Below are 22,260 nucleotides of genomic sequence, written 5' to 3'. Positions count from 1 at the left end.
TTCAATATGGTGTCGATGTAGGTTGACTGAGTGAGTCCTATCATTCTCTTAGATCTATCTCTATAGATCTGTATCCCTAGAATATAGGATGCCTCACCCAAATCCTTCATCGAGAATCTACCTGATAACCATATCTTTGTTGACTGCAACATCCCTACATCATTCCCAATGAGTAGGATGTCATCAACATAAAGTACTAAGAATGTCACAGCATCCTTAACTACTTTCTTGTACACGCATGGTTCCTCCGGGTTCTTGATGAAACCAAAATCATTTATTGTTTCATCAAATTTCTGGTTCCAACTTCTTGATGCTTGTTTTAGACCATAAATTGATCTCTGAAGCTTGCATACCTTATGCTCGCTTCCCATGGATGTGTACCCCTCAGGCTGCTTCATATAGATTTCTTCCTTAATGTCTCCATTAAGAAAAGCAGTCTTCACATCCATTTGCCATATCTCATAGTCATACCAAGCAGCTATGGCAATAAGGATTCTTATGGACTTGAACATTGCAACTGGTGAAAAGGTTTCATCATAGTCAACTCCTTGTCTTTGAGTATAACCTTTCGCCACCAATCGCGCCTTGTAGGTCAATACCTTACCATCAGGCCCAAGCTTTCTCTTGTAGATCCATTTACACCCTATTGGAACAATTCCATCGGGAGGATCTACTAAAGACCAAACTTGGTTTGTATGCATCGAATCTATTTCCGACTGCATAGCTTCAAGCCATAAATTTGAATCCGCATCAGAAATTGCTTCCTTGAAGTTTCTTGGATCACATCCAACATCGGGTTCATCTTGATCCCCTTCAAGAAGAAGACCATATCGAATAGGAGGTCTAGAAGTTCTCTCGGATCTTCTAGGTACAGGCGTGTCTATCAATGGTTCCTGAGGTGTAGGATCGTTATTTTGTATTTCGGGTTCTTCTCGAATTTCTTCGAGTTCCATCATCTCTCCTTTCTTATCCAATAAGAACTCCTTCTCCAAAAAGGTGGCATTCCTTGAAACAAACACCTTTGTTTCAGCAGGATAATAGAAATAATATCCGATTGAATTCTTCGGATACCCTACAAAATAACATAAGGTGGATCGACTATCCAACTTATCTCCCACTGTCTGCTTCACGTAAGCAGGACATCCCCAAATCCTCAAGTACGAATACTTAGGAGCTTTGCCATTCCATAACTCGTATGGTGTTTTGTCCACTGCTTTAGTTTGGACGTTGTTCAACAACAATACCGCCGTTTCAAGCGCATAGCCCCAAAACGAAGGTGAAAGCTCAGTGAAGCTCATCATGGATCGAACCATGTCCAACAAAGTTCGATTACGATGCTCCGATACACCATTCAGATGTGGTGTCATAGAAGGAGTCCACTGAGAGAGAATCCCATTCTCTTTCAGATAGTCCAAAAACTCGGTACTCAAGTATTCTCCACCTCGATCCGATCGAAGTGATTTAATACTTTTACCTAGCTTGTTTTCTATTTCAGCCTTGAATTCTTTGAACTTTTCAAATGCTTCAGACTTATATTTCATTAAATATAAATACCCATACCTAGAATAATCATCAGTAAAGGTAATGAAGTAGGTGTGGCCATATTGAGTACCAACTCTAAATGGACCACAAACATCTGTATGGATCAAATCCAACAGATTTTGACTACGCTCAGGTTTCCCCTTAAAAGGAGATTTAGTCATTTTTCCTTTTAGGCAGGATTCACAAGTAGGTAGAGAGTTAATATCAGACATATCAAACATGCCCTCTCCCACTAGCTTGTTCATCCTCCTTGAGGAAATATGACCTAGCCTAGCGTGCCAAAGGTTTGCCGGGTTTTGGCTATCGATTTTCCTTTTGTTTGTTGTTGCCGGTTTATCAACATAATTTATTGGAACGTCTTTTAGTTTTAAGTTATATAGATCATTTTTAAATTGTTCATTTCAAATCAAACATTCATTCTTGTAAATATTGCAAATTCCATTCACAAAATTACAAGAAAATCCATCTCTATCAAGCATAGAAATAGAAATAATGTTTTAATGAAATCTTTGGCACAAATAAAAATATCTTTCTCATAATACAACTTAAAATTGGTTTGCAAAATTTAAACAAATATTTCCCATAGCTATGGATTTAACTCTGGAACCATTCCCGAGCCTTGACTGGGTCTCACCCATCCTTAGCTTATTACTTCTTGTCATCATTTGCAACTCATTGCAAATATGAGATCTACATCTGGTATCCAATACCCAAGAAGTAGTATTAAAAAACATTTATTTCAATGTAAAACATACCCTTTGCAGTTCGCAACTGCTCGAGGTATTCCTTGCAGTTACGTTTCCAATAACCGGGTTTCTTGCAGTGATGGCAAACTTGTTTAGACTTGTCCAATTTTGTATGTAACATTTGGCCTTGAGATCATGGTCCAACCATTTCTCTAGTTCGGCCAACCTTTCGGCAGTTACATCAGCCGGGGCTGTTTTCGGAGAAGCCTTTTCTAACACTTAGAAAATCTTTTCCGAACTTAGGACAATCTTAACTTATGGAATCATTTTATATTGTTTGCGCCAGTAAGTTTGTTTTGTTGGAGAATTGAGACATGTGGATTACGAAGATTCATCATAATGATATACTGAGATGAAACAGACAATTATCGATGATTGTTTAATTAATTTACTAAGACATAAAATAGGCGAAATTTATTTTATGAATCTCACTCCCACTATTTTAACGATTTCACTACCCTCTAGTGAAAACGGGAAACTGTTTTCCTTAGTGAGAACATGGAGTCCAATTGACAAACTATGGTCCCGAATAATATCAGCCAACCATAATTTTCAAAAGGTAGAGCCCAATTGCTTCCAAAGCAACCTCCACGTTTTTACCTTATGTCCAATAAGGGCCCAATAATATGACGCCGTTTATTGTGACATGTCAAGATGACCCATCAATATTAAGTTGTGATGGACGGTCGCCATGTGGATCCCCCAATAATATGAGCCGATCCCATGGGAGTTCCACCCAACTTACAACATGTGTCGATCCAATGTATAGCTTTTCGACGAACGGGCCCCCCAATAATATGAGCCGGACCGTATCCGCGGGTAGCATCTCATACATTGATCGTTGATGGAAGGTAGGAACATTTAAACAAATTTAAATTTCCTTTATTTATCTTGATATCAATTTTAAATCATATTTAAAATGAGGGATTTTAATTATGAAAATTTGTCTCATCATTTTTTAAAATTTTGTATGCTTGTCGGATTCACACAATTTTGTCTAAAACATGCATACAACTATAATATCACATATTATATAGGATGATCGATTCCATTTCTAATCGACCCATGGTTGCCAATCACGAGTCTTAGTCCAATCCTAGGTAATATGCAGTATGCAATGCAATCCTATTACATTGAGCTTCCAATTTACATTTCTTCTGTCTTTATTGTCTGCTGGGCCCACCACCGTCTTCAAATCTTCATCTCCCACTAAATCTAATGTATTTACAATAAATAACAATGACAAGTAGGGGATACATTTTTAAGGGGTGGGAACGGGCCATAAACCAAGCCCACTTTTATTACATATGACAATTCATATTGGGCCATAAACCAGGCCCATTAATAAAACCAACAACAATAAAAACAAATGTAAATTCCTAACATACACCTACAAAATTGGTCATGGCAATCGATCATCCTTATCCAATAACATTTAATTCAAAATTAATTTATTGGATAACATGCAATGGCAATTTAAATTTAAAAGGATAAAATCATATTTCATACATAAAATCTTATTTTACATACAAAATCATATTTTATCTTTTTATCAAATAAAATCATATTTTATCTATAAAATCCAATTTTATACATAAAATCATATTTTACTCAATATATCCATAAGATCATATCTTATCATCAATTGTACCAAAAATAATTAATTTCAAAATTCAATTTAACGGATAAAATATTTAAATTTTCCAAAAATTCAAATTTATCCAAAAATCAATTTTAAAATTTTCGGACTCGAACAATTCGATCCGACGCCTCGTGGACCAATCAAAAACAATTTTCGATCGGACCAAAAATAGAATTTTAACATATTAAAATTTAATTTAAAAATTAAAAAATAATTTTTCCCGTGGGCCGCCCGGGACATTCCCGGGCTGCCCGCGCCCTAATGGGGTCGGGCCGGGCAGCCCGGCTGTCCCTAGGGCAGCGACGATCGCTGCCCATAGGCAGCGCCGAGCGCTGCCCTGCGCAGCCCCCAGCGCTGCGCCGGGCAGCGCCGTGCGCCGCCCCGCCCAGCGCTGCGCAGGGCAGCGACCATCGCTGCCCCCCCGGGCAGCGATCCAATCGCTGCCCGGGTTTTTGCCCAAAAAAAAAAAAAATTTTTTTTTATTTTAAAATATTTATTTTGTTTCAAAAACCGAGGCCAAAAAAATTTTTGTACAATCGATTAATTTAATCGCTTGATCTTAGCAACCTGGCTCTGATACCACTGTTGGAGAACGCGACGATCAGATCAATTAGGATTGATACCCGGTGCAGCGGAAGTTTAAAAATTTTATATGAAACAATTCCATAATGGGTATCAACCTTACGATTAAATTATGTGTGTGTAAAAATTAAATAACGATTATAAATTTTTACCTCAATCTCGAATCGAGATTTATGGACACCAACAGATTGCTCTGCTCTTGTTGTATATCCCTGAAACTGATGGACGAACAGTTCTTCAATCAGGTCCACGAACGGATATTTAATCCCTCTGATAGATTGCACTAGAAAATCTATCAGAAGTTTCTACGAAGAGAATTAACGAATTTGATCCGTTAAACCAGACTGCAAATTCAAAATTCACAGGCTGGGTTTTTCGAGCAGAGAGAGGGAGGGGGCGGCCACTTAGAGAGAAAATCAGTTAGGTTTTCGAAAATTGTGACCCTGTTGTCTGTAATTTCTGTACTGCAATAACTTATTTATAATATAGGCCACTAACAGCTTAGGGCCCATTAGTCATAAGTTCAAGCCCGACAAGCAAAGCCCGCATGTTCAGAAATTAATATAAAATTCATCGTGACTCCGATTGATAAACCGATTTCACCAATGTGCACAGAAACCATTTCTGCACCTTTTAAAGTCAAGATAAATTTTTCTGAATCCGAATTCAGTGATTTCCAAAAATGGCCATCCCTATGTCATTTTAGGAAATCTTACTCCTCTACTCATAATTAAGAAGTCCAACTTCTTTGTTCATTAAATTTAACTCTTTAAATTTAACTATCTCAACGGGGATTAAAAATCCATTACTCTGTGTGACCCTCAATGGTTCAGGGATACAGCTAGCCGTGGGCTCACAACTCCTTGTGACTCGGAACAACAATTTTCGACTTGCCCATCGAATCATGGTAAGAGCGCCTAGCAACATCGCCCCATGATTCCCTAGGTATCACTGATAGTGCCTACAAGAACCAATAGATTTTGGTTAGCGTACAGTACGGTCCCTTCATCCAAATATCCCGATCGAATCAACAACCATTGGTATATCGAGAGTCGTTCGAGATTCGATAACTATGCAATACATCTTGAAGATCAAATAGTGACATCGCATGTGCTACTAAGAAACCATTTCTTAAATCACATCATGTACTCTGGCCAGAGATTCGTCACACTAATATCTCCTCAGATCGCATAGGATATCCACACTCGCAAGTATGTGGTGAATCCTTGACAATAAGCATCGACTCCTATATGTGTTGTAACTGTACCCAATCCCGACACCTGATGACCCCAATAGAGTCGGTAAACGAGTCAAAGCACAGTACTAGCATATAGAGTCTCAATGATGTTTCAAGTAGTAAGGACTAATGGTGTACAACCAAAACCGCGGACTTTATCCACTCGATAAGTGATAACCACTTGGAAAGTCCGGATAGGGTAGTTCGATCATTCATCGTATGAATATCCATTTGCATGCTTCGAACATCTCTATGTTCCTTACCAATGAAACGTGGTACTCTGCATCGCAAATGCTAGTCTCAAACTCGAGCGATCCTTATCCTTTTTATCGGACGGCTCAATCGACTAGGAACAGTTTAGAATATACAGTGACTATAAGATGTGTTTCATGATAGACATCCCCATGTTCTACCACATCTTATATACACTATAGTATATTCAAGGTCTTTATCAAAACAACAATAGTATATCACAATATAACAATATGAAGAAAGATAAAGTCATTGCCATTAATAAAAGTGTAAATAATATTAAAAAAAAGATTGTTTATACAAAGAGTCATCAAAGCCCTTAGCCACAAGTTGGCTCACCGGACACCCACTCTTTCAGGGGGAGTAGCTCGACCAGTTTTCTTGAAGGTGACTCGCCGGAAATGGAAGCTGCTGGCGACGAGAATGGTGGAGAAGAATTTGAAGAAGAAGCCGATGGGAATGCTTGAAGAACAGGGAACAATTCGGCTCTTGTGTGTGTTTGAGTGTGTGTGTGCATGAGTCTTTTAGTGAGTGAGAGTGTGTAGCTAGGATTTAATCAAGTGCTAGAATAGGCAACCCTAGAAAAATGATAGAGTTGGAAAATTTCATAAAAAAATGAAACACACCTTTTAAAAAAAATGCTAGATCACAACTAGCAATTAGGACTACAATTTAAATCGCACTAAATAAAAATACAAGCTTGAAAATTCTAAAAATTTAACACTTTAAATATTCCAATGTCACGGCAACGAGTAAAATATTTAAATAACAAGCAGAGCGATTAAAATAATTTAAAAAACTAGACTAATGTTTAAAAGAAATTTAATTAAATACACAAGTGGAAATAAAAACCTTTAAAATGATTTAGAAATTTAAAAATAATTTAAATAAATAAGCTAGGCATTTAAAATAATTTAAAATAACTTACCGCTAAACTTAGGCTAATTAAAATAAATAAGTTGGACACTCAAAAATATTTAAACAAATAGGATAAACAGTTAAAACCATTTAAAAGAATAAACTAAACAATTAAAATCATTTAAATATGCAAGCCTAAATCTTTAAAAATTTTTAAAACAAATAAAATGCACAATATAATCATTTGAATAAATAATGAAATATTTCATTAACACATAATTCACATAAAGAATTTAAATCAAATAAACTTAAAAATAAAAATCATAATATTTATTAAATTAATGCATGCGATTTAGTAGATTGAATTTTTAGGCACCACACATGCTCCCCTAGATAAAATACAACGGTCTGCGCTTGATGTTAGCATAGCTGGCCTTCCTGTCCTGTGCAATCCTGGTCTTTTTCTTGATCCACTAAACTTTATCTACGATCTGTTGTACCAGCTCTGATCCCTCGACATGTCTTTCCTCTACTTCATCCAATAATAAGGGTTTCCGACAATGAAGACCATAAAGAGCCTCAAACGGCGACAAGCCAATACTGTTATGATAGCTATTGTTATAAGTAAACTCTATCATCGGCAAATGATCCCGTCAGGATAAACCAAAATCCATCACTGAAATCCTCAGCATATCCTCTAATGTCCGAATAGTTCTCTTGGACTAACCGTCAGTCTTTGGATGATACGCCGTACTCAAACTAAAAGTAGTATCCAAGGCTCGTTAAAAGCTACCCCATAACCATGAGGTGAACCTCAGATCCCCATCACTGACTATGCTCAGCGGTATTCTATGCAAATATCTCCTAAATGTATAATCTTGCCATGCGATCAAAAGTGAACTCGAGATTGTACGGAAGAAAATGTGCAGACTCGGACAATCTGTCCACAACAATCCAAATAACATCACACTGCCTGGAGGACATCAGCAAGTGAGCAAAAAAATTCATCGTCACTTGCTCCCACTTCTTCCAAACTCTACATCAGACCAACTGGTCGACGATGCTCATCCTTGACCTGGTGAAAAATAAGAGATCGGGATACATATTGATAAACATTATGCTTCAGAATTTTTCACCAAAATCTCGTACGTAGATCCTTGTACATCTTTGCACTGTCCGGGTGCACGATGAATCTGCTACGATGAAACTGAGACAAAATCTCATCACGCAAGGTTGAATCCTCAGGCACAACTACTATAGAAGACAAACACAACAATCCGTTTGTCTAAAAATAGAAACCAGAGGTGTTGTCTCACTAAGCAAGCCTGACTAATTTCTGCGTATTTGAATCCAAAAACAGAACTTGCCGAATATTGGAAAACAATGTTGGATAAGCTAACTGAAAAGACTCGGATCCCTTACTGTTCTTTCTTATTTCTAAACATGAAACCCAAAGAACAAGACTCCTGAACTGCACCGGATACTGCACTGGTGTGAAGAGCACTAACATATACCTTACAGCTAAGCGCGTCTGCAGCTGGATTCGTAGAATCTGGATGGTACTTAATCTCACAATCATAATCCTTGAGAATATCCATCCAATGACGTTGCCTCATGTTCAACTCATTTTGCGTGAACAGATACTTTAAACTCTTTTGGTCAGAGTGGATCTCAAAACGCTCGCCATACAAGTGATGACGCCAAATATTTTGCACAAACAAGATCGCAGTAAGCTCTAGATCGTGCACTGGGTAATTTCCTTAATGGTCTTCAACCGTCGAGAAGCATAGAAAATCACATGCCCATTCTGTTTTAACACACAACCCAAACCTTGAAGAGGTGTATCTATGTACACTACATAACCTTCGGAACCAAATGGTAAAGAAAGTACAGTTTTAGTATTCAGTCGACTCCTCAACTCATCAAAGCTCTGCTCACACTCGGTCGACTAGACAAAAAGAACATCCTTCCTAGTCAACTGTGCCACTGGTCTAGCAATCTATGATAAATTTTCGATGAACCGTCGATAGTCTTCTGCTAAACCCAAGAAGCTACGAATCTCTTAAGCTATTGGAGGATGCGACGAGTTCAATATAGCTTCCGTCTTACTCGGGTCCACTGAAACACATCCCGAGAAATGACATGACTAAGGAACACTACTCGGTCAATGCAGAGTTCGCATTTATTGAACTTTCCATACAACTGCTTCTCCCGGAGAATCTGCAGTAGAATCCTCAAGTGTTGCTCATGTTCATCAACATTGCACGAGTAGATTAAAATGTCATCGATAAACACCACGAAGAAATTTTCCAAATAACTACGAAAAACTTGTTCATCATATCCATGAACACTGCAGGTGCGTTCGTCAACTCGAAATGCATCACTAAAAACTTGTATTGATCATACCTTGTACGAAATGCAGTCTTTGAAATGTCCTCGTGTAGTGACCCGTACCCAAATTGAGTGATTAAGCGTTAATCACTAGGATATTATCAAGTAAATGGGATTAAGGAAGTTTCAGATGAGTCTACAAACATCAGAAACGAACTCAGAATGATCAAAAATGGCCCGGAAGGTTGGGTGGAACGGAAGTAACGTTCGTGGAACGGAAGCAACGTTTTGGCCTACTGATGTCATCTGTGACGTCATCAAGATGACGTCATTGCTTACGCATGTGATGGGACATCGGACGCAACAATGGGAGAACGGACACAACGATGGAGGAACGGACGTTCCGTTCTGTGTCTATACGTAGAGGGTCCAAGAGCTCATTTCACTCGCACTTTTTCCCTTCTCTCTCTCTCGATTCCTAGGCCTTCTAGCTCAGATCTAGGGAGTTGTAGGCGCCCCATTAGGAAACCAGAAGCGGCGGTGCGATCCCGGCATTGTAGCGGAGCTGTGGTCTAGTTTTGAGATTAACGACAGAAAAGGACTGACGACGGACGCAAGTATAACTTTGGCTTCCTAAAAATATTTAGTACTATGAAATAGCTTAGTTAAGGGTTTTAGAGCTTAATTAATGATGCATGGGTTTTTGCATTGTAGTAGAAGTAGACTGGACTAGTAGGAGTGAGATCTAGACCAGTGGTGCTAGGATTTGCTTGCAGTGTTGGAGGTACGTAAGTACTGATCGAGATAGCCGGCATGATATATGTATGCTTATATGTTACTTATGCATGTGCATGGTTTTACATGTTTTACTGCTTTAGCACAGGCATGAATTTGACGTAAGACTGCATCCATTACGATGTGAGTCTAGACCGTTTCCATCGGTGATGAGTTACTCATTATGGATTTGTGTCTGTGGATTCTCAGCCCCTGGTTTTGCTATCACTAGGAGCGACCACGACGGTGGAGTAGACGCTATAGTTGATAGGGAATATACGAGTACCCCGTGAAGTCTCTCTTTTAGCACGGTATTGTGTATTCATGGTGCCCTAAAAAATTGTATTACTTTGATTTTAAATACATTTGCGTGCTGCATATTGGTTTATATATATTATTGCTTATGTATTGAGCGTAGTCACTCACGCCCCTGTGTTTGGGTATTGTAGGGTACCTTGTGGCGGGGCAGGTTAGCGGTTGGATGGTCCGGGCGGCTCTCAGCAGGATTGAGGATCTGATAGAGTGAGTTTTTAGCGGGTAGGGATTTGTGTACCCTGAACCTTCGATATGGTTGTATAATGGTATTTATACATATTATCTATCGTCGTTTGAATTTTGCCGATAAGATTTGCTGTATTTATTTATCCGCATTTACGCTTCAGTTGTTAATTATTTCATGCGCCATTAAAACTCTGATTAGGTAGTGGATCCGGGTTGGGTCGCTACAAATTTTGGTATCATAGCGCATTGCACTGAGAATTTCGTAAAGCGGATTAAATTATTATCTGTTATTTTGCAACAGATGGCAGATTTCGATGAGAGCCACGATAGTGGAGGCGGCGGTCGATGGGGTGATCCGAATGATCGTAGAAGTCATCGAGGTCATCATGAGGAGCGCAGACGAGTGAGCATGCACAGGTTAATGAGGTAAGCCCGAAGCCTTTGACAGGATGTGAGACGCCTGAGGAGGCTGAGGATTGGCTCGAGAGGATTGAGCAGTGTTTTCAGGAGTTCCGTTGCACGGACGAGGATAGGATGGAGATTCTTGCCTTCATGCTTGAGGGGCGAGCGAGGAAGTGGTGGATATATAATTTTTCACCATTCATCGCAGCGAGAGGAGAATATACGTGGGTCGAGTTTCGTACTGCTTATCAGAGACTGTATTTTCCTCCAGCTCTACGGCAGGCAAAAGCTAGTGAGTTACTGAGTCTACGCAGAGTACGATGACAATTGAGGAGTACCAGCAGAAGTTCTTTGATCTGCTACCTTATTGTTCTCACATTGCTGATAGTTCTATGGCGAATTACGACCATTTTCTTCAGGGTCTTAATCCTGAGATTCATCGGATGGTTGCTGTGGGTAGTGATATGACATACGAGGATTTGGTGGACCGTTGTCGCTAGGCGGAGGACACTATCCGGAGGAACAGGGGAATTTTTCCATCTTCTTCCAGGCCAGCGAGTGCAAGTTCTTTGGGTCCGAAGGGCCAGTCTTTCAAGAAATCAGGAGGTACTTCTTCTTCTTCATCTGGATCCGGCGGAGTACATCATTTTGGGGGTCAAAAATCGAGCCGATGTTGCCAGTGTAGACGCAAGCATCCTGCAGGTCCTTGTCCCCATTTGAGTGGAGCATGTTTCCAGTGTGTCCAGGAGGGTCATATGAATAGAGATTGTCCGATGTTGAGTGGTTCCGAAGATTCCCAGGCATCTGTTCAGCCACCTCAGTACTAGAAGCCACCTTATCAGCAGCAGTATTCTCAGCAGCACCAGCAGCCACAGCAGTCTCAGCGACAGCCTACTCAGACTCCTTCCCGGGGTCATTATTCTTTGCGGCCAAGTGCTCAGGGGCAGGTCTTCGCACTGAACCAGGAGCAGGCAGAGGCTGATAGTGATCGGATGATCGCAGGTACCTGTAATTTGCGTGGTTTTCCTGCGTATGTTTTGATTGATACTGGTGCATCGCATTCTTTCGTCTCAGCACATTTTTCTAAGAAGTATAAATTGTCATTCATTCCTTTAGACGTGTTGATAGTGGTTTCTACTCCTATGGGTAGCGAGGTTTTAGCCAAGCATCTAGTGGTGGTTTGTGTTTTAGACTTTGAGGGGCATCAGCTTAGTGCTAACCTGATGGCTCTAGCTTTGGAGGATTTTGATTGCATCGTTGGGATACATCTCCTGACTACCTGTAGAGCGAAAGTGGATTGCTATCAGAGATTTGTTCAGTTTTGTCCAAAGGATGGCGAGTCTTGGTATTTGTATGGTGAGGGAGCGCGACCCCCGATGCTAGTGGTTTCTGCTTTGAAAGCCCGACGTGCTTTAGAGTCTGGCGGGGAAGGCTACCTTATCTACGCCATTGAAACATCCTTAGAGGAACCAGATATCCGGGAGATACCAGTGGTTTGTGATTTTCCAGATGTGTTTTCGAAGGAAATTCCAGGTTTGCCGCTAGTCAGGAGATTGAGTTTGGCATTGAGTTACTGCCAGGGACTGCACCGATCTCCAGAGCTCCTTACCGTTTAGCACCATCAGAGATGAAAGAGCTGCAGAAGCAATTTCAAGATCTTCTTGATAAGGGCTATATTCGACCTAGTGTTTCACCATGGGGAGCCCCAGTGCTATTTGTCAAGAAGAAAGACGGGTTTATATGGCTGTGTATCGATTACCGATAGTTGAATCAAGTGACCGTGAAGAATAAATATCCTCTTCCACGAATTGATGATCTCTTTGATCAGTTGCAGGGTACTTCAGTTTATTCGAAGATTGATCTTCGGTCTGGGTATCATCAATTTCGAGTTCGGCAAGAGGATGTTCCTAAGACTGCATTTCGTACGCAGTATGAGCACTATGAGTTTCTAGTGATGCCGTTTGGTCTGACGAACGCCCCCCCCCCATCTGTCTTTATGGATCTGATGAACAGGGTGTTCCGCGACCTTTTGGATAAGTTCGCGGTGGTGTTCATCGATGATATCTTGGTCTATTCCCGCAGCATGGATGAGCATGCCTATCATCTATACACTGTACTCCAAGTCTTGAGAGAGAGAGAGTTGTATGCAAAATTGAGAAAGTGTGACTTATGGATTGACCGAGTTTTATTCCTTGGTCATTTCATTTCTCAGGAGGGCGTATCTGTTGACCCCAGCAAGACAGAGGCTATTCTGAATTGGTCGCGTCCGACTATAGCTTCTTAGATCCGTAGTTTCCTCGGTTTGGCAGGGTACTACAGGTGTTTTGTGGAGAATTTCTCTCAGATAGCTTGGCCTTTGACACAGTTGACGAAGAAAGATGCTTCTTTCGTGTGGTCTGATACTTGTGAAGACAGTTTTTGTGAGCTAAGATGTCGTTTGACGACACCGCCAGTCCTTGCTTTGCCATCTGCATCAGGTGGGTTCGTAGTCTACACTGATGCTTCTCTCCAGGGTTTGGGGTGTGTGTTGACTCAAAATGGCCACGTGATCGCTTATGCTTCCAGACAGTTGAAGAATCACGAGGAGAATTATCTCGTACATGATCTAGAGCTTGCAGCTATTGTCTTTGCTCTGAAGATATGGCGTATTTTTACGGAGAAAGATTCAAGATCTTTACCGATCATAAGAGTTTGAAGTATCTGTTCACTCAGGCTGAGTTGAACATGCGGTAGCATCGTTGGATGGATCTGTTGAAGGAATACGATTGTGAGATCAAGTACCATCCAGGTTCTTCAGACCCCGTTGCTGATGTACTTAATCGCAAGGTCTATGTGAGTTCCTTTGGTACCTGTTCAGTTTCAAGGGTAATGGAGGAGTGTTGTTATTTGGGATTCACGTACCGTCACAAGAAAGAACAGCAAGGAATTCGTGTTTCTTCTGTTCTTGCAGAGCCAACATTGTATCGACGAATCCGGGAAGCTCAGAATTTTGATCTGAGGACTCAGAAGTTAGCCCGTTTGGCTGAGAATGGTAATACTTCTGGTTTCCATCTGCAAGGAGACGGTTTGTTGTGTCTTTATGGTCGAGTAGTGGTACCCGATGATTCGGTTTGAGGGACGAGATCTTATCGCAAGCTCACCCTAGTAGATTTTCTGTACATCCAGGCAGCATGAAGATGTATAAGGATATTCGCACTCAATTTTGGTGGAAAGGGATGAAGTGCAGTTTGTATCCAGATTCCTTGTGTTTCAGCAGGTCAAAGCAGAGTTTAGACGACTCGGAGGATTACTTCATAACTTAGAGATTTCTGAGTGGAAGTGGGAACATGTGACGATGGATTTTTTCACCCACTTGCCCATGTCTTCCAGGAATTGTGATTCTATTTGGGTTGTCGTAGATCGATTATCTAAGTCAGTGCATTTTCTTCCCTATAACTGAGATTATACCTTTGATAGGATGGCGCAATTGTATGTGCGGAAGATCGTTCGATTGCATGACATTTCGTTGAGCATTGTCAGTGATAAAGATTCGAGATTCACCTCGAGATTTTGGGGTAGTTTTCAGTGAGCCCTTGGTACTAATTTGAGCTTGAGTATGGCTTATCATCCAGAGACAGACGGACAGTCCGAGCGTACTATTTGCACTTTGGAGGATATGCTTCGCGCAACAGTGATGGATTTTGGTCCAGCGTGGCATGATCATTTACCGTTGGTGGAGTTCGCTTACAACAATAGTTACCATCGCAGCATTGGCATGGCACCATTTGAGGCTCTTTATGGACGTCATTGTCGTACACCTCTGTTTTGGGACGAGATTGGCGAGCTTCAGGTTGAGGGTCCTCATATGGTTCTTCAAATGACTGATGCAGTGGAGTTGATCCGACGCAGGATTAAGGCGGCCCAGGATCTATAGGCTAGCTACGCAAACACTCACAGGAGGCCGTTACACTTCGAGGTAGGAGAGCATGTATTCTTACGTGTGTCAACTTTTCGGAAGGTGATGAGGTTCGGCCGCGAGGGTAAATTGACACCGGGCTTATTGGTCCTGTCGAGATTCTCAAGAAGGTTGGGGATGTCGCTTATCATCTGGCATTTCCACCAGATCTTTCAGGGATCCATGATGTGTTCCACGTGTACTTGTTGAGATAGTACGAGGCGGACGAATCGCATATCTTGCATCCGACTGAGGTGAAATTAGATCAGGATCTGTCGTATGTGGAGAGACCCCTACGGATTCTAGATAGGAAAGATAAGGTGCTTCGAAACAAGTGCATACCGTTGGTGATGGTACAGTGGCAGCGCAGAGGTACAGAGGAAGCTACTTGGGAACTGAAGAGCCGGATGCGAGCTGAACATCCAGAGTTGTTTTGATGTTTTGTAATTTTTTTTATAAATATTTTTACTTTGTGATATTCAGGTGTAATATAGAACATTTGCTTGATTTGTTCGTATTTTCCTCTAAGACTTAAATTTCGAGGATGATATTTCTTAAGTAAGGGAAAATATAATGACCCGTACCAAAATTGAGTGATTAAGCGTTAATCACTAGGATATTATCAAGTAAATGGGATTAAGGAAGTTTCAGATGAGTCTACGAACATCAAAAACGAACTCAGAATGATAAAAAATGGCCCGGAAGGTTGGCTGGAACGGAAGCAACGTTCGTGGAATGGAAGCAACGTTATGGCCTACTGATGTCATCCGTGATGTCAGCAAGATGACGTCATTGCTTATGCATGTGATGGGACATCAAACGCAACGATGGGAGAATGGACGCAACGATGGAGGAACGGACGTTCCATTCTGTGTCTATACACTACAAGAAAAAACGGAAACGACAACGGATATAATCCGTTGTCGTAGGGGTCGAAAAACCGTTGTACTTTTAGGTGTTGTGGTATGTATAACATACGACAACGGTTTTTATCCGTTGTGAATTCCAACATACGACAACGGATATGCAACAGTAAATATCTGTTGTCGTACACATTCTTTGACAACGGTTTGTAACATACGACAACGGTTTATATCCGTTGTGAATTCCAACATACGACAACGAATTTGCAATAGTGAATATATGTTGTCGTACACACTATTTGACCACGGTTTATAACCGTTGTCTTAAGCTGCCTTTTATGACAGTTATAACCCGTTGTCTTATGTAGGTGTACGACAACAGTTCTGCAACAGTTTAAATCCGTTGTCTTTTGAGGCTTACGACAACAGTTTTGCAACTGGTTAAATCCATTGTCGTTTCTTAAATTAAAAAAAAATTAATATACAAATTTTCAATATTATAAATCAATCAAAATTTAAAATTTTTAAAATAAAATTTAATATACAATTTTTCAGTATTACAAAACATCATATCAAAGCAACAAACTTTACAATGGAATCCTGAAGCTACATCTGCTACCTTCTTTTGAGCCATGTTCCATCACACTAAATTGTGATCACAATCTCAAACACTTCCAAGTAAATTCATACAAAAAAATTTACATAAATCTCTCAAAGTCAAGAATTCACCCCATCGGAATCCATTCTTCCCCACATTTCATAGCTGAAACACGAGTTCTTACAATTGTTCACAAGAAATTTAGAAGTGATATCCGGAGAAATCAGAGCCTTACATGTTCTCCACTTTGCTTTTTTATTTTTCCTCCCAAGCCTTGATGTACGGCAACTTCTTGTCACCTTACAAAAATTCACTTGTTCCTTCAAAACAAACCGATTCGGTTGGATCTCACTTTCAACAGCTATAAAATAAGCTTTCCGGGACACAGCCTGTATTGCTCCAATCTGCCATGAAAGCACAAGAACAAAAATATCACATAAAAGCATATGCAAGCGTTATTATATCAACATTCTATCCCACAGTAATTACACTACAAGAAAAACCAAAACAAGTGCTACAAAAAAGGGAAACAAGTAGAGGACTGCTAGCTAGGGAAAATCTATTTTTCTATGAACCTATAATTATAGGTATTGCAACAGAGTGACTTCCACAGACTGAATCAGCCTCAAACCATGCAATAGTAGCAACCTGTAATTGATGGCCATGTCTAAGAAATGGGGTAAGCTTTCAAGGAAAAAGAAAGCAAAAGGTAAAATATGTACTCAAAAATTTCAAATCGAATTTCAACAAAATTCCATCATCAAACATGCGAAAAATAAATTCAAGAACTCAGAGAGGCAAAGACAGATGTAGCGGGTTGAAATTCTAAGAAATCAAATTTAAATCAGCAATGAAATTCTGTTGACCACATTAGAAATCTGAGCCTTATAAACCACATCTAAGCGGCCACAAGAAACAGGAAACTAGAAGAATCCTGTAAGCTATATTCAACATTAAAAGATGAAAAGTTTGGATGATCAAAGAAAAGCTAACCTGACGATGGACCATTCGACATACAGAACGCTCCAAATCTGAGAAAACCTGCATGGATAGGCAGGCATAACACTACCAAAGTTAAAACAGCTTACAAGAGATACCATGACAAAAAATTTAACCAGAAATCTGTGTGTTAAGAGAACAGTAGTTACCACTTGTATAAATGAAACACAGATAAATCACATACAAAGGTACAGATTTCCTGTACTACAGATAACTTTGTCAAGAAACAATGAGCAACAAGAAGATGTCTACCTTTGACATAGAGGTCAGTATATCAGCTAAAAAGAAATCAGCAAATGTGATTGCCTGTTTCAGAAAGTAAAACTGCATAAGGGAAAAAACAAGAAACCCGCTGCTTAAACAATAAAACCCTAACATTCATAGATCTCTGTTTCAGATGCAAGGAGAAAAAGAGCCTAGAAGAAACTTTTAATCTGACCCATGACCGATAATGACCAAGTGATTTTGTGTTAGATCTGAGTTTTTGGACAACCAAACTTGAAAGAAAAACAAGACATGGCAAACAATTACTAAAAGAATATCTTATGCAACTCCCCGCCATTAGAAAGAATATAATGAGAAAAAATTGATCGTTGTCATATTCCATGACAGAAAGGCAAGAAACAGGGGTCGCTCGCCCCCAATTGATTGCTTCCAAAGTTCAATTTTTCTCTCTAGTTCTCTAGGACGATAGAAGAAACAGCATAACAACCATTCCCACACTGGATTCATAACTGTCAAAATTCACGTACAATGGAAAGAAAATCACCTAAGGTCCTCCACTTCCCGAGGCATGTAAAACTACTTTAGATAATGGAATCTATGATTCCCTGGGTAGAAAAATAAATGTAACTGAACATTAGATCAATCTAACCTGTAGTGGCAACAGTATACGCCAGAGGGTCCTTAATAAAAATCATTAGCAAGAAATTCTGATAATGTTTTGTTCTGGCACACTGTAGTGGAAGAAGCTACATTCCACAAGAGGGCATAACGAGAGAATATGTTAAAGAAACAAGCGAACTCCTCAATCCACATCATTTGTTCGGGCCTATAAAATCATTAGCAAGAAATTCTGAAATGGAGAACACGTTAAAATAATATCTAGGAAATGAATCATCTATTACACTGGTTGGGATGCAGCCAAAGTAACTTCTCCATGAGAATAAAGATACAGATATGCTGTCATGCTAGTTGGGACAATGATCGTCATCCAGACGGCACACTGAAACATTAATTAAATCATTTTTTATCATACCATCTGGTAGGGGCACACACTGGGAATGGCAAAGTGTTCATCATTCAAGAGTTGATTGAGTAACTTCGACTCTACTCATGATTCAGATCCCAGTTTGAACGCACAGTTTGCAAGGGCACTTTCAAAAACATGCAGTGCAGGTGACAACGCAGAGCAAATTTTGGATTCAACAAGAAATACTTTCGACAATGATTACTTCAATGCCTTGCAAAGAAAGGCTCTCTGGTTAGTCAAAGAAGACTTACGCATTGCTCGAAGAAGCCCCAATGGCCGAAGCTTGATCCAAGCTATTGGTACTCATTGTATCAGCCTAAATAACCACATAAATCCCATTACATTCACCACTCCCCTTCAATACACCACAAGAACAGCAGGCAAGGAGGAGAAGAGGCACACACATCACAAATAAGAACTAAAAACCAGTAGAGTTTCAAGCAAATTACCTCAAAGTATTAGTGGAAGTGGCAAGAACGCTGGTTGCAGCAAAATATCAAACACACGGTGGGAAGAAGTAAGCAACCCAATCAGGAGAAGAGTAGGAAGTTAGCAGCCTCAAAAAAGATCAAAAACCCAGCAACAACACTCCTATAATCAAGTGAAACTCACGGTCAAACCAGAGCCCAAGCAGGAAATCAATTTAGAGCAGCAACGTTTATCGCAATAACAGCCCTAAGCAAATCTCCAGATGCATCAAATCGATTTTCCAAAACAAAATAACAGTATAAGATTACAACCAAAGGGGAAAACCCAAGCAAATCGCCGTCGTTTCAAGTAGAGCCTTGAGCATTATCATAGAAATATTCTCACAAACCCTGAATATGGGTAGCAGAAAATCGCATATGTTATTATGCCACCAGAATTTTTAATCCAAACATAACACAATTTAAATAAAGAATACAACATACCGACAAAGATCACGGTGCAATGTGGGGACATTTTTGTATGTAAGTTGAGCTGTTACATCAAACATGATGATGGAACACTGTCCATGGATGCTGCAACAGTCCAACAACACAATATAAACATCATTCTTATATATTCAAATGGTCAGCCAAAAACAAGACAAATAGCGATACCATACTCTACGAAGCCTAAAGTATACCCACATCCAACCGAGTTGAGTTAACAAAATGGACACTGATTTTTCTCATCAACCAAGTTACTCATGATGCACCATGTGATGTCATACTCTAAGAATCCTAAATTATACCCACATCCAACCAAGTTGAGTTAAAAAATTTTACATTGGTTTTTCTCATCAACCAAGTTACTCATGATGCACCATGACCTAGAAGCAAAATCACAAGAATTATAGCAACTATAGGAACAGTTCATAAGATCAAAATTCACTTACTAGTATCCATCTCTAAGGCCACCAAATTTCTCCTGTCCGGCGTGTTCCGACAGTAAAATCTGATACATTCAAATTCACATAATAATTGCACCAATCTGCTTACAAAACACGAAAATCACCAATGAATAACATTACATATATTGCAATCATAAACCTAACAGTTGATCTAAAATGCATCATCGTCTGCTTAATTCAAAGTAATCTCAGGGCTTAGAAAGTTCCCTTACTTCTTTTTCTCTTGTTTATGCCTGACAAGTAGTACAGAACCGAAAGATCCTTTGCCGATCTGCTCCAATATATCATAGTTTTCCATTTTATACACTTCCAAGTTTCAAGCTGCTACTTAATGATATCTCTCGGAATATCGTAATCCAAATCCACCTACTAAAGACAAATATAATCGATTAGCATATTTATTGTCAAAAATCAACAGAGAAGGTATAGGAAACATTGTCACGCAATATCAGCCCAAGAAAGCAGAAATGACAAACAGAACCTCATCAAGCACAATTTAAGGACTAAGGGGGAAAAAACAACACATGAACCGCAAAAAAATGAAATGTCCTCCGAAAAAAATGCTACATTACTCATTTGAGGCTTCCATCTTCATACCAAGAAAATTAGAAAATAAGTTTACAAATCTGAAACGTCTGCAGTCACTGAAACACTCACCTGATAGCATATAGGTATGAAATACCCTTCAATAAACAGTTCAAGAATCTCAAAAACACAAAACCCAAACCGCACATAACATCTAAACGTCAAAACAATCAACTACCTCTACCGCATTGTGAAGATCAACTCACCACAAACAAAACCCAGGATCTTGCAAAAAAGGCGAGAAAACCCAACCAAGAACCGAAAAAATGCACAGATCCTGACTGACATTTTCTTCAAGAAACTAACAAAAACACTCCTATAAAATATCTTTGTTTACCTCACATTGAAAAATGCCCAGACGAAATGCAGATATGTCAACTCCTGAACAACACCAAGCTCATTACCATGTGGAAAACGAAAAACGAACACATTACATTATTACACCCAAAAAAAAAGGTACAGGAATTTGAATAATTTGAGATGTGTGCCGCCCAATACACAGGAATAAAGTAAGCAAGAACGAGACAGGAACACCAAAAAAAAACAAAATGAGATTGAATATATAAAAAAAATTAAATAAAGAAAGATCTTTCAAAACTTCAAAAACCGATTCCCCCAAAAGCCAAAAACGTGAAAAGGAAAAAGTCATGTTCGCACAAACACTGCACCCTTTGAAGATTCAGGTCGAAATTTCATCAAATGCAACTACGGTCGAACATAAAAGTAGAAATGAAAAAAAAATTAAAAATCAAACTTCTCACGCAATTACGATCGAACAGGGGGACCACTTTGAAGATTCAGGTCGAAATTCCTCGCTACATTGGAGTCAACGCGATGGTTAGGACAACCAAAGCATAATTTTACTTCAAAAATTTAACGATGAACCGCAAGCACAAACAGGAGGGGGATAATTCAAGGGAAGGCGGTGAATGCCAGGGAGGTAGTTGGCGGTGATGGGTGGGTGGTATTTTAGCTCGGGTAAGGGGCGGAGGTGGGTGGAGGAACTGGAAGGAGCGGGGCGGAGAAGAGGGCGGTGAGCTGTGAGGAGAAGCTAGGGTTGGGTTTCAAAGCGGGGCGGCGAAGACTAAGCGTGAGAGTGAGAGTCATGAGAGTGAGAGAAAATCAGTGTATTTAATTTTTAATTAATATTAATATTAAAACCAAACCTTAATTTAATATTAATATTAAAACCAAACCACAACGGATTAGTAAAGTGTGGAAAAACCGTTGTCGTATACCACACAATAAATTTTTATAGACAACGGTTAATAAAACCATTGTTGTAGGTTGAAAAAACCCGCTCATAGACAACGGTTAATAAAAACCGTTGTCGTAGACTAAAAAAACCCGCTCATAGACAACGGTTAATTAAAACCGTTGTCTTTGACCTATTAAAGACAACGGTTTTCATAAAACCGTTGTGTATGAGCGTGCTTTTTGGACATATTACAACGGTTTTAAATAAAATTGTTGTTAAAGAGTAAACAACAACGGTTTTTGCTGAAAACCGTTGTCTTTATAGTGTTGTGTATGACTATATTTGTTGTAGTGATAAGTAGAGGGTCCGAGAGCTCATTTCACTCGCACCTTTTCCCTTCTCTCTCTCGATTCATAGGCCTTCTAACTCAGATCTAGGGAGTTCTAGGCTCCCCATTGGGAAACCGGAAGCGGCGGTGCGATCCCGGTGTTGTAGCGAAGCTGTGGTCTAGTTTCGAGGTTATCGACAGCAAAGGGCTGATGACGGACGCAGGTATAACTTTGGCTTTCAAAAAATATTTAGAAGTATG

At 39.7% G+C, this 22,260-nt stretch overlaps 2 protein-coding genes across 15 annotated transcripts; both read right to left on the bottom strand.

The window, feature by feature from the left end:
* Positions 1–16,184: 16,184 nt before the first annotated feature.
* On the bottom strand, positions 16,185–18,210 carry LOC140866270 (uncharacterized). The gene is made up of 4 exons (XM_073271232.1): positions 18,136–18,210; positions 17,514–17,567; positions 17,256–17,303; positions 16,185–16,666 (listed from the first exon to the last, which is right to left on the bottom strand). The coding sequence occupies exons 2-4, from the start codon at positions 17,520–17,522 to the stop codon at positions 16,382–16,384; spliced, it is 342 nt and encodes a 113-aa protein (XP_073127333.1). The 5' UTR covers positions 17,523–17,567; positions 18,136–18,210; the 3' UTR covers positions 16,185–16,381.
* A 30-nt stretch (positions 18,211–18,240) lies between these two features.
* Positions 18,241–21,570, bottom strand: LOC140866269 (GTP-binding nuclear protein Ran1B-like). Of its 14 annotated transcripts, none has more exons than XR_012144836.1 (9): positions 20,934–21,220; positions 20,811–20,854; positions 20,101–20,257; positions 19,874–19,968; positions 19,425–19,514; positions 19,254–19,331; positions 18,963–19,104; positions 18,765–18,829; positions 18,241–18,312 (listed from the first exon to the last, which is right to left on the bottom strand). XR_012144836.1 is itself a non-coding variant. In XM_073271223.1 (9 exons), exons 4-7 carry the CDS (start codon positions 19,939–19,941, stop codon positions 19,044–19,046), a joined length of 297 nt encoding a protein of 98 aa, XP_073127324.1. In that variant the 5' UTR covers positions 19,942–19,968; positions 20,101–20,257; positions 20,811–20,854; positions 21,235–21,570; the 3' UTR covers positions 18,241–18,312; positions 18,765–18,829; positions 18,963–19,043. The 14 variants fall into 14 exon arrangements, 10 of the variants coding, with proteins under 10 accessions (XP_073127324.1, XP_073127325.1, XP_073127327.1 ...); XR_012144837.1 differs by having other exon boundaries at positions 20,101–20,254; XM_073271223.1 differs by lacking the exon at positions 20,934–21,220 and adding an exon at positions 21,235–21,570.
* Between the last annotated feature and the right edge of the window lie 690 nt (positions 21,571–22,260).

This window comes from Henckelia pumila, chromosome 4 (assembly GCF_033568475.1).
Source record: "Henckelia pumila isolate YLH828 chromosome 4, ASM3356847v2, whole genome shotgun sequence".
In the NCBI taxonomy this organism is placed as follows: domain Eukaryota; kingdom Viridiplantae; phylum Streptophyta; class Magnoliopsida; order Lamiales; family Gesneriaceae; genus Henckelia; species Henckelia pumila.
Note: the sequence above shows the minus strand (reverse complement) of the source record. Positions and strands in the feature narration are given on the sequence as shown.